Below are 13,535 nucleotides of genomic sequence, written 5' to 3' on the forward strand. Positions count from 1 at the left end.
TGTCGTCTTTAAATTGAGCTCAGTTTGTATCAACTGGTTCCTAGAGCAAATGTTTTGTATGGATCCATGCTCCTCTTTAATTCACAACTTTGCTTCATTTCGGATAATTACGTACATAGCACTTGAAACATTGCGATTTACAAACTAGCACTCTTGTGATTTTCTTAACTTCAAAACGGATGCATTTATGAGTGTCACGATCAAGTCATTTGGAATTTAATAAAAATGAAAAACGAAAAAATATGGGTTGGGTTCTTATCACTAATTTTGATATTTGAGAGAATTCGAAGGGAGGAAAGAGGGTCAGTTCTGTAAATAACATTGTTTAGATTGCTGTGTATGAAAACTGCCCTTTTTCTCCCTTATCTTAGCTTCATATTTCATGTGTTTTCTTTTCTTTGTTTGTTGGGTAGTTTCTGTTGTTTTTGGTGAGAGAACAGCAATGTTTCGACTACCAAAGTTGCTGAATATCTGTTCTTTTATGTTTATATATTTATACTTACATTTAATCTATCATATTTACATGTGTAGCACTCAAATCATTAACATCACATCAAAAATATCACTCTTATTAATTTTTTTGAAAGTCGAATACAACTTTTTCCTATATAAGTTTATAGCACTAAAGTTTTATAGATGTAACTATAAAATTTTAGGTGTTAGAAATGTAAAATAAATTAAAATTTTGTGGTATGCAAGTAAATTTATCAAAATTTTAATTAGATGAACTTATACACACAGTAAGCTCACTCCAAATCAACTCATTTACACTCAGCCATAAAAAAATTTATGCGCGGACATGATAAGTGTGGATAGATACAAATTTGGTGTTATTGTGGTGACATTGTAACAGTATTTTCACAATATCATCATAATACTAACAATCCGCTTGTGAGGATACCGCATGTAATATTCCCTCCATAATCAGCCAAGCCAATCAGTAAATTTCAGTCAAATGTGAGGAGAGTGGAGGCTATTTTAGGGTTTCAGGTAGGGAATGTGAGGAAGGGGCGTTTGCTGATGGATGGATGGCGCTTGAATGGGAGGCGGTGAAAGCAGGTCGGAACTAGTGCTGATGAGCGTTGGGAGAAATCAATTCGATGATTGTTAAGATTATGTATACAGCGTTTATAGGTTTTATTACCAAATGTATGCAGCGTTTATAGGTTTTATAACGCAGGAATGTTTGGAGATGAAATAACTGATTTTATTATTATTATATTTTTATTTTAGTTTTTTTTAGTGTGGTATTTTGTGTTGTTAAAAATTTCAATGATATATAAATAAATATTAAAATTGAAGTGTTAGATATGCAAATAAAAAAAAAAATCAAACTGATATAAATTTTCCTAGACATTTCGTCATATACTTGAACGGGCTCCCCGTTCAAAAAGGCTGGTTATTAGACATGGATCATGATGCAATAAAGTTTTATCAACAAAGAATCATGCCAAGTTATTTTTCACCTATAAGAAGACGACATTGATGAATAAGACACCTAATTGCTTCTATTATTTCATATAGGAGATTTTACAAGGGGGGTTTTCATAAATATAACACAATTATAAATACAATTTCTAATGTATTTATAGATTTAATGCTTAGTTTTTTATTTTTATTTATATAGCACTTCGGTGATATATCACATCATGTATGGTAGAAAAATATATTTTAATTCTGAAAAAAAAAATATTAGTGCTTTTTAAAATGCAATGTTAAAATTGTGGTTATAAAAACAAATGTTAAAATTTAGATGATGATTCATAGGCAATGCAAATACCCTTTTTATAGAAAATTAATCCTAGGGGGGTGGATGAGAATTCTTATACATGTATTTATCAAACATCAAAACATTCATATTCATATGCATGTCACTGAAATCTTTAATATTACATCAAAAAATCAAGTTCACTATAATTTTAAAAGTAAAATATACATTTTCATGTAATACCAAAGTGTTATAACTGTAGTATCATTTAAAAATTATATATGAAAAAAAGCTAAGAATTGTATTGTATGTAAATTTTTCGCCAAAAAAAAAGAGAGAGTAAAGCTTATCCTGAATTATTTAGGCTGATATAGAGCTTACGACGCCTTCTTGAAACCAAAAAAATAATCATCAATGTATTGATTGTCAAGAGGTGGACTAATCAGACAAAATTAATAAGAAAATGTATTTGGATGAAGTATTTATTGATAATTTCATTTGTAAAAACAAAAAATCATTCAAATATGTGCATTACATTTAAGTATCAAACATATCAACAAAAATTTGAGGAAAAAGAAAACATCAATCAGAAGCTGAAATAATAAGAAAACGACGATGGCTAAAACGAATAACGCAATCTCTAAAATCAATGAGCAATGCAGCATTAGAAAACTAAGACGGCTTCTAAACTAGATGCAATTTTTTCCTATTCACAGAAAAAAAAAAAAATTTTTTTTACTGAGCAAGCTTCCTCCAAAGGCCTTTCGGTTGCAGCAGGCACTTTACTCTTCCAAATACAAAGCCGGTCTTTGGAGGATTACCATCCACGAGAGAATTTTCATATATCTCTTTGCACTCTTGGACCACCTGATAAACAGCACAAGTAAATAAGATTGCTTCATAATCATATATATATATATATATATATTTAGGAGACTTGTAAATAGTTGCTAATGAATGTATAACCCCCACCCACTGAAATTCCAAAAATTATATCTTCAACACTTCATGAAAAAAAAAAGATTTTAAATACATACTGCAAAACTTCTATATATATACATATCTAACAAATAATTTTTTTATATTTAAATTTACATACATACCACTCAATTCTTTTGTATTTACATATGTAACACCTAAACTTCAATTTTAACATACATACCACCTTACCTATGATTGATAAGACAAGCTGTATTTCATTTTACGAGTTAAAATGATGCTATTATTGATGTGACAAAAGATCTGAGTGGTATAATTGTAAAAAGTGAGGTTTAGGTGTTAGATAGGTTTATATAAAGGAATTGGTTAGTAATGTATGTAAACACCCCTTATATTTATATGACTTTCTTGGAAAGATGTATTTCGCTTTTAAAAGCTAGTAATAGTAATATTTTTGATGTGATATGAAAGATTTGAAAGCTATTGATGTAAAAACAAATATTTAGATGTCAGATATGTAAATATATAAGATTTGTGTTGTGCGTATGTAAATGCCCCAAAAAACAAATGGAAGAAAAGAGAGGCTATGTTTTTTATTTTTTTATTTTTTTTTTCAGATCTCTTTTTCCTTTTGTTTTTTAATTTTATCTTATTTGTTTATGCTTTACATCGAAATGAAACATGTTTGCTTGGGGTGATTGTTTTTAAAAATACTAAAAACATCTAAATATTGTTTTGACTATTTTTAAAAACAAGTTAATTTGTTTTAAAAAATAAAAATGCTTAAAATATATCAAATAAACATGGTTTAAAAATAAAAGCAAAAAACAACAGCGAAAAATAAAAATGCTCCCAAACAAAGCCCTATATGTTCATCAGATTTGATTTTGTTTAAAGATGCTATATTGTGCTTCGGTTAAAATTCTCGAACTACAGCTAATATCAACACATGCAATATGTTAGTCATTACCTCCTTAGCATCCTTGCGTGGTATGCCTTCTCGGAGTGCCACAAGTTTCTCAACAATCTCAGGCTGCATAGAGAGAATATTTAAATATATTCTTACAACAATGTAATATTCAGCAGACAAACAACCAATGCAAAGATACAAGATTGTAAAACTGCCATTCAATTTGAAGAAACAAATTACCGGGCAATCGGGTTGATGTTCGAGAATATTTGTATAGATGAGCGTGAAACTGTCTAGACTCTCGGCAGATGCAAGCTCTCTAAGATCAGCCAGTATCTTCACTCTGGTTTCAACTTTCTGCAAACATTCAAATTAAATTATAAATCAAGCAGAATAATGATTTTGCTGGGTACTATTTTACCGCATGAAAAAAAAAGGAGGATCACATAATAAAGTAAATGCGATTAGACTACAGCTATAAAATCCAGAAAGATGAAACCAATTTATCTCTCTCATCTTGTATATATCAAGCAGACATGTTAAAGAGCATATATATAACAACAGTAAAAAACAGAAATAGTAGTGATAAATGCCATAACAATGATTGATACTCACTGTAACACTGATATACTCACGGAAGAAATCCATCAAAACCTCTTCATCAAGCCTCATCCGTTCAATTGTTTCTTCTTTAATATAAGTTTTCTACAGGCACGAATTATCAATACCTTCATGACAGCCATATCCATGCATAAACTATACAATATTTCAACAATGGAGATGGCTTAAGGAGAGCTGTGCGAACCTGAGAAAGGAGATGATCAGTATAAACAACAATAGTTTCCTCCAGGCAAGCTTCCACGAACCTTCTGAACGATCTTTCCTCAATGTACCTTCAAAAACAAAGGCAGAATTACATCAATCAAGTTAGTTTACAGGTGTATATTTGTGAGTTTGGGAGAAAGAAAAAATATCATTCCTTGTCAACTTCTTATGAAACAATTACAAGATAAATAGAGGGTGATGACTCCTACAGTAGGAAAAACATAAAGTCGAACATAACGCCCCATGATATAATTCTATATTCTAAATATAAAAAATAATAAAAGATATTCCTAAAATTCCAACATTCCCCCCCCCCAAATCGGAGCATAGATATCTATCATGCCCAACTCAAATACAAGAAGTTCAAAACAAAGCCTGAACAGCCCCTTAGTGAAAATGCCAATAATTTGTTAATTAGGAATAAACAACATGCAAATAAATCCGCAATCAATCTTTTCTTTTATGAAGTGCAAGCCAATCTCCAAATAGTTTGTGTGATCATACCACATTGGATTTTTTGCAATCCTGATAGCTTGTACAGTATAACTTCATTGGCATGTTAATCGGATTTCGCAGCTCTTCTAGAATTCTCTTCAGCTATAATATCTCACATATTTCATTAGTCATAGCCCGAGATTCTGCCTCGACACCACATTCTGTTTCTAATTTCGCCATGCGACCAAATTTCTCTAGACATAAGTACAATATCCAATATCCAAATATCAATCTTCTGTCAACAACTGAGCCTGCACAACCTGCATCAGTGTATGGCTCTATATTTTTTGTGTGGTTTTCTGCAAGAGCAAGTCCTTGCCTGGTGTACTTTTTAGGCGCCTGAGAATTCTGTTAACTGCTTCAATGTGCTTCTCATAGTACGAATGCAAAAATTTACTTACCAAACTTAAAGTAAAGGCAATATATGGCTGAGTATATGATAAGCATTTCAATTTCCCACCAACTTTTGATATCGAGTGGTATTGGAATATTTGCAGGCTTACAACCACTCATCCATGTTTCCTTTAGAAGATCAAGAACATATTTCTGTTAGGAAACCATAATCCCTTTCTTCGATCAAACAATCTTCATGTCAATAAAATACCTTAGAGATCCAAATTCATCGGTCTCAAAAATTGATGAGAGAAAAATCTTCAACAGTTCATTTCATATACATCGTCTCCAATGAGAATTATATCGTCCACATACACAATCAATATGACTATCTTCCATCATTGGAATGCTTGATGAATATTGTATGATCTCCATGCCATTGAGTAAATCCTCCAACTTTAACAAATAGTGTAAATTTCTCAAACCACGCACTCGATTACTACTTCAACTTGTATAGGAATTTTTTTAGTCTACACGACTTTGTGTCAAACTTCTCACTAAATCCATAAGGTACATCTATAATACACTTCTTCCTCCAAGTCCCCATTGAGAAAAACATTCTTTATATCCAACTGTTGTAGTGTTCAGTCAAGATTAGCTACAAGTGATACAAGTACTCTTATTGAGATTAATTTTGCAACTAGAGCAAATGTCTCGAGATAATCAATGTCATATGTGTGAGCAAATCCCTTAGCAATTAGTCTGGCCTTATGTCATTCTAAGGAACCATAAAAATTGTAATTGATTGTAAAGACCCATTGGCATCCGACATTTATCTCTCTAAGAAGATCAACCACTTCTCATCTCCTATTTTTTTCAAGAGATTGTATCCCCTCGAAAACAACCTCCTTGAAATTAGAAATCTTCATATGCGATAATTGTGAGGTAAAAGCATGGAAGGTGGGTGAGAGGTGATCATATGGCACATAAGAAGACAATGGATGTTGAGTGCTAGACACATTAGACAAAAGATTTAAACTAGGCTTAGAATTTGAAGACAAATTAGACTGAACATAAGGTAATGAATTAGTAAGGATGTTACCCGAGTTTGCAAATTCTAGGAAGTGTAAAGGATTCAGAGACCCTTTTTTTAGTTGTACTTTGTTGCAAGTAGACAAAATCAAAAGATATCACTGTCGTCGTTCTTTTCATATTTCTTCATTACTATGAACATCATAAGATGACACTATAGAAACTTAAATATCTAAAAGACTCGACACACTCTCTCCTAATATAACATCACCTGAATTTTCAAGTTAAACAATCAAGGTTAGGGTCATACTATTTTGGGAGTTTTTAATTTGAAGAAAATCTAAAAACTCAGCAAGCACATCTTTGTTTGTTCTTCCCCTTGAAGGTGAAGTGGAAAAAAAAGCTGTGATTCAAACAAAGTGATATACATGGTAACAAACATTTTTTTTTAAATTGGGATTAAAACATTTATACCTTTTTTTTGTTAAGAGCATAACCAAGAAACACATTTTTTGGTTAGGGGTTCAAGCTTGCCTTGATTATGAATGTTAACAAAAGCAGTACACACAAATATTTTTAGAGTTAGGGAAGATGAGAGCTGATTTTTTGGAAATAATTTTTAAAAATCATCAAAAGGTGTTTAAAGGTTTAAAATCTTATTGGGTGTTCTGTTTTGAGAAATGTAACAGTGAGAATAGTTGCACCCCAAAAATATTTAGGCACTTGATTGGTAAATAGCAAAACTCAAAATACCTCTAATAAGTGCTTGTTTTCCTTTTAACTAATTCATTCTGTTGAGGAGTGTCGACATAAAAGCTTGGACGAATTATTCCTTTTCCAAGAAAGAATTGACCCCAAATTGTTTTCAAAATACTCAAACCTATTATCACTCTATAATATTTAAATGATTGTTTGAAATTAAAATTGTACCATGGTATAAACATTTTTAAAAATTTATTCTAGTTCTAATTTTTCTTTAATTAAATAAATTCAATAGAATCTGGTGTGATTACCAGTGAAAGTCACAAACCACTTCATACAAGAGTATGTAAAGATTTTACAAATATCGCTATGGAGAAAACAATGCGCGATGATGCTTAGGAAACTAACACAGTTCACATTGAAACAATAAAATATCTTTATTCCGAAATAATTTCGGAAATAAGCAATTTTTATAATGAAACTTAGATTGCTTAACCTATAATGCCATAATATAATTCCATTGTCTTTAGAAACATAAACATAAGCAAAATTAAAATCAATAATTTAACATTATCTATTCGAGTCAAGTCCATTTTTTTCCTTAGCACTATCAATCATGCTCTCTGTGGCAAATTCCTAAAACTCACAATAGAAAGCATAGAAGTTTGTTTGATATTGATAATCAATAATTTTACTAATGGACAACAAGCTATACGATAGATTAGGAAAATGGAGAACACGCGAAGGGTAACGGGGAGAGTATCAACAATTTTGATATTTTATTTTTTGGACAAGATCTACAAAAGGAAATAATTTAGAAATCGTCATATGATCAGTTGCGCCAGAGTCAACTATCCAAGAATTAGAAAAATTATGAATAACACATAACAAAGCAGTGACTAGAGAGTTACCCTTTTATACTAAAATGTAAGATGACTTTGAGATTAGTTTTAGAGTTTAAAATAATTTTTGCAAGTGCTCTAATTGCTCCTTGGTAAAAGGGATTGTATTCGAGCTAGCAGACGGCTCCCGAGTTTCTTTAAAAGCTTAATAAGCATGAACTTCATGCTTGAATTTTGATTTCCAATTTGCAGGTTTTCCATGAAGTTTCCAAAATGTCTCATTCGTGCGTGATGATTTTCTGCAATGTGATTTTTTTTCTCTCATCTTTATCAGTATCAACTCATTTTGATACAAGAGCAGAGTTTTCCTGTTCAATGTTACCAGACGATTCGATGTTGTACAACATAATTATCCTTCTAAATTCTTCACGTTTAACTTTAGAAAAAACTTATCGAATTGAGGGTTGAAGTTTCTTACGAATGATTCGACGTCGAACTTCATCTAAACACTATTTAAGGCCAGGTAAAAACACGTAGACCCGATCACTTTCCTCTCATTTTTGTGTCAAGCATAATAAAGTGCATTCTCCCAAATGTCATCATAACGTTGACCAAGCTCATGTACCAACTTATTGTAATGTAATAACATCACATTCATTTTGTTAAGATTTTCAAAGTTGAGTTTTCGACTAAAAAATTTATGAAGAATTCTCCAAGTTTGAATAAAGATCTCGAACAACCTTCCAGATAGTGCAAGAATGGCTGGCTTTGAACGCGGCCGCTCAGACTCAAAGGAGGACACACAAATTAGGGCATTGCCAGGATAATATTCTCAAAGATGAAGCAGGACGACGCAAGCGGTTCGACCTCGACCCGGGTTAGGTAGGGCACTTTCGGTGGCTCTAATACTATGTGAATTTTGGAGAAGGAAAAATATTATTCCTTGTCAATATCTTTTGAAACGATTACAAGATAAATAAAGGAAGATAGCTCCCACATTAGGAAAGACATAAAATCAGTCATAACTCTCCATAATAAAAGAAGGAAACAAGAATTAGAACATACCTGTATTCTAGATATAGAAAGTACTAAAATAGAAAATGCTAAAGAATATTCCTAAATTCCAACAATATTTAATTATACCCCAAGCATAACTAAAAAAATAGTAAGAGAAGTTCAAGTAGGAAGTGGGATCATAAATAAATTCACTAGTAATGAAACTGCACCTATAAATGGGCATACTACTTTTGATATGAAAACCAACATAATCAACCAATCACAACACAACATAACTAAAACATAGCGAGAGAAGTTCAAGTAGGAACTGGGATCGTAAATAAATTCACTAGTAGGGAGATTGCCCCTACAAATGAGCATACTACTTTTGATATCAAAACCAAAAAAATCAACCAAGTATAGTAAACATGTTAAAGAGGCCTATATATGATCAAATTATTAGAAAAGTGCCTATAAAGCCACACATGTTTTACCATTCACTTTTAATCAACTATGCTTTGGCCTAAGATGTTGACAAAAATTTTGCAAAATCTATTTACAACGCCCGCGCAAAATTCATTTTCCTACCCACACCACCTAATCTTCCCACCCATGTGCATTCAACGTATACTCACCCTCCGCATTCAATTCCGCGGCCAAACAACAAACATGACAACTTTAAATCTTTAAATCCCACGGGATCTTAAATCCCAAGTTTCCTTTGTTTTACCTTAAATCCCGAATAATCCCTTTGGAAGCTGGAATTATAACATTTAGAGGAGCTGAAGCATGGAAATTTTTAAAATAATGGTGAGAGGAATAATGATTTCATTTCTATCGATGATTGGAGTACTGCGAGGTTAGTGATAAGGATACAATTCGTGGCATAAATTTTTTAATTAAATGCCTGTTAATTATTGCTTTTAGCTTTATTTCTGACTAGGTCAACGGTAAACTTTATTTTTGTTGCCATAGTTATGATTGTATTTGCTTTTATTGTTATTTTCAAAAAATATAATTTTTATTTTCTGTCTCAATTAACCTAATTTTTCATTGGTATTCAAACAAATTTAATGGTTTTTTCACTGACTAGTTAATTGAATTAAAATTTAACCTTTCACAATTAAATTAATTTAATGTACCTAGAATTAATTTACATTGCGACTTGTTGTGAAGTGAACTCTAACAACATTGAGGATTCCAAGTTTAAGAAATATTCCTTTTTCACTTTATGGGTGAAAAGCCTTTTTGTGTAGAGCAGCTTGGCATGCCAAAAGTATTTAAGAGTGTAATAACACCCTCCAAATTTTCAGAAAACTTATTTTATGCCCCATCTTTGAAAAACTTCTAGCTTCCTCACTGCCTACAACACCCATCATATCATAATCATTATCAATCTTATTCTCAACATTTGGTCTTGAGCCTATAAATAAATACTTTATTAACTAGTCATTCGTGTTAAAAGCTGCACTTAATTCTAGTCTAGAAAAGTTCTTGCAGAAACGTCTACTGAATTAGCATCAGCCTTAATATTCTCCTGCTTACCCCATCATGCTAAGTCTAGCAGCTAACTGATTAGTACTGTTTCTGCTGCTTCTTCGGATGTTGTAGATTCCTCAACCACTTAAGTCTATTTTCTAATATGAAAGCCTCAATAAATTAAAGCCCTACATTTATGCTATTTATCATTCCAAAAATTAACCCCAAATATTGGCGCAAATAATTTCATTGAACTTCCAAATTTAAGTTGAACGCAATTTATTTTGGTTCCCCAAAATTGATCACATAAGATTTTTCAATTCATGACTCGGGCATAGAAATGCTTACTTTTCTTATCATGAAGAGATCAATCTGTTAAGGTCAAATTTAAGCACAAAAGATTAAATTTATTGGAATTTAACAGCCATAAGAATGATGACCTAAGAAAATGGATAAGGTAAAGTACATATTTATGATTAGATTCACTGTAAACCACAAAACCTAAGCAACTGGGCAGCACACATCTCTAGAAAAAGATAAACAGATAATAGTAGTAAAAGGGGAAAAATATATAATTTTCATTAAAATTATCACTAGTATGAGATGCGACTGAGTCTGTAAAGGCACGGTTTTATAAGCACAAGCTATCTATAAAACAGGAAATACAAATATCTAAGTTGAATGAAACTCACAAATCCCTTCTCCACATATATGGAATATCTTGAAATAGTGCAAAGGGAAAGATTATTAAATTTGTTGAATAAATTATTCATAGAAGATGTCCCTGTGATGATCAACCTAATTGATAAATGACAACACCATCTAAAGAATTATGTAGTCAGCCATAATTAATCAACTTATAAAAAGCAATTATGCTCCAAAGGGCCTTCTAAATTAGAATTTTATTCAATAGATCAATTTGTTAAACAGACATTTGAAACAATACATACATTTACACATAAAAAATAGAATGCCATAGACCAGTAAATAAAACAGAAACGACTTGTTCAGCCACAAAAGCTCTGCAATAAAACCTAATTTTTTGTTTAATTCACCACTCTCATCATCATCGCTGTTTTGGGCTGACTTTATAATTTGCATTAGTGTTAAATCTATCCCCCTTTTTTCTCTCCCCCTCTTGTCACTCTCTCTCTCTCTTTTTTTTTTTATTGGAGGAATTTACACAACATATATCCATGAAACCATTTCTAGTATTGCACCTTCCCTTCTTAATCCTTTGACATTAAATAAAAGTATATCAACTGAATCTGTTGATTGTGATGTTAGTTCGACTTTAGAAGGTAATAGATCAAATGAACACCTAGACAATATATGCACAACAATTTTAGCCATTGCTTTGATACTTTGAGGAAATGGCTTACATTTTAATGTCTGTAAAATAATCACCAAAGGTTGCAACTAGATATTCGGTTACCATTCCATCCAGCCAATCTGAGAATGCAAAAATTCAGCCACGAGGATAAAATAAAAGTGACTATATGTGCATAAGTACCATCAGAGGAAATTTTAATTAATGAAGCCATATCATCTAAACACATTGCAAATCAAAGCTAAAGGAAAAAAAAACAAGCAGTACATATACTTATGAGCAAATCTATACATATTTCATACAGTTAAAGGAGAGAGTAAGCATTAAGTCTTTCCAAAATTTTTCTTTTACATCTTAACTATTTGTTCTTATTTATTAGTTACTTTCACATAACCAAATTGAGACTAAAAAAAAGGAAAAAAGAGTATCCAGAGGCAATTTCTTGCAATGTGTGAAGAACTTATATTGAAAACTCTTTTTTTAGAATTATTTGGGGCAACCGTCTATTCCTTTATAAGTAGGCGGACAGTTTATCACAGGGTGCTTGATGGTTCAAGCATCAATCCATCTTCTCCAGAGAAATTGGATTACTTTTGTCTTCATCTACTTTCCTCAATTATTGATTCTTCAATCTGGCTTAGCTGATTGGCATACTGGTCACAACATTATTAGCATGTGATAAAGAACTAATACAGCATCTCACTTTCTCATCAAGTGAACCTTCCCGCGTATCTTGACTCATATGGTATATTTTTTTCTCAAAAAATGTGTATGCGCCTCAAATTCCTATAAGATAAAAATTTTGGACCAAATGCATATGTTGGTGAATTTTTGCTAATACGAAGCTTCCAAATTATGAAATTTTTGACATGCAAGGGACATCCAAACATCCGACATTGACAGAAAATAGCTCAAGTCAAGCCTTTTGGTTTTCCACAACTAGAAAGCACCAAGACCCAATACTACCATTAATTCTAATTACATTGGGTTGATAGGATTTTATTTTACAAGATTACATTGGATCCTTAGGCCGACAAACATTACTTAGTTTTCGGCCATATCAACATTAGTGTAATGATTCATGGGTGCCACATAATAGGCTCCAGCATCTTCCTTTTGGTCAAACTAATGAGTATATTCAGCAAAAAGAGAACTTTATACTCTGAGGCAGTTGATGAATATCATCCAATCAAGACTTAATTGTGTCACTAGTGGTGCTTGGTAATTGTGAGTTTTGAATAAACATTGTCTCACTGAATACGTAGATAATTCACCTATAAATAGGTGACTACAAGAGAAACAAAAGAAGGAAAGAAATCTTCCTACAATAAAGTAATTCCTATAATTATGGAATAACATAAATATCAATAATTAAGGAATTATACTATGACTAAATATAACAAGTACTAAATAGAATAATAATAATAAGGAGCGTAATTTCACACTCCCCCTCAAGGTGGGTTGTACAGATTGTACATGCCCAACTTATTGGTTAGCTCATCAAAACTGGACTGAGGGAGAGCCTTGGTGAGAATGTCTGCGGTTTGGTCTCTAGAAAGAGTATAGACCAATTCAATGATTCCATTGTCCACCTTCTCTGAAATGAAGTTCCGATCAATCTCAATGTGTTTTGTTCGGTCATGATGAACAAGCTTCTTAGCGATACTGATTTCAACTTTATTGTCACAGAACATCTTGATAAAATTTTAGCGATACTGATTGCAACTTTATTGTCACAGAACATCTTGATAAAATTTTCTCCCATAATTCCAAGCTCCTTGAGAAATCTTTTGATCCACATTCCTTCACAGATACCAAGTGTCAGTGCTGTGTATTCTGCTTCTGCACTACTCCGAGATACCACTGATTGCTTCTTGCTTCTCCATGTCACTAGATTGCCACATACATAAGAGCAATACCCAGAGGTTGATCGTCGGGTGGATA

General features: G+C 32.0%; 1 protein-coding gene across 3 annotated transcripts in view; it reads right to left on the reverse strand.

Annotated features, from left to right (window-relative positions):
* Positions 1-2,437: 2,437 nt before the first annotated feature.
* LOC110022478 (exocyst complex component SEC6) overlaps positions 2,438-13,535 on the reverse strand; it is a 119,954-nt gene continuing 108,856 nt past the window's right edge. For all 3 annotated transcript variants that reach the window (XM_020721435.1, XM_020721434.1, XM_020721433.1), the window contains 6 exons: positions 11,644-11,713; positions 4,363-4,450; positions 4,173-4,262; positions 3,798-3,914; positions 3,618-3,680; positions 2,438-2,575 (listed from right to left, as the gene is read on the reverse strand). In XM_020721435.1, coding sequence (XP_020577094.1) covers positions 2,444-2,575; positions 3,618-3,680; positions 3,798-3,914; positions 4,173-4,262; positions 4,363-4,450; positions 11,644-11,713 — 560 coding nt within the window. In that variant the 3' untranslated portion in view covers positions 2,438-2,443. The remainder of the gene's footprint in view (positions 2,576-3,617; positions 3,681-3,797; positions 3,915-4,172; positions 4,263-4,362; positions 4,451-11,643; positions 11,714-13,535) is intronic.

This window comes from Phalaenopsis equestris, unplaced genomic scaffold (assembly GCF_001263595.1).
Source record: "Phalaenopsis equestris unplaced genomic scaffold, ASM126359v1 Scaffold000192, whole genome shotgun sequence".
Taxonomy (NCBI): domain Eukaryota; kingdom Viridiplantae; phylum Streptophyta; class Magnoliopsida; order Asparagales; family Orchidaceae; genus Phalaenopsis; species Phalaenopsis equestris.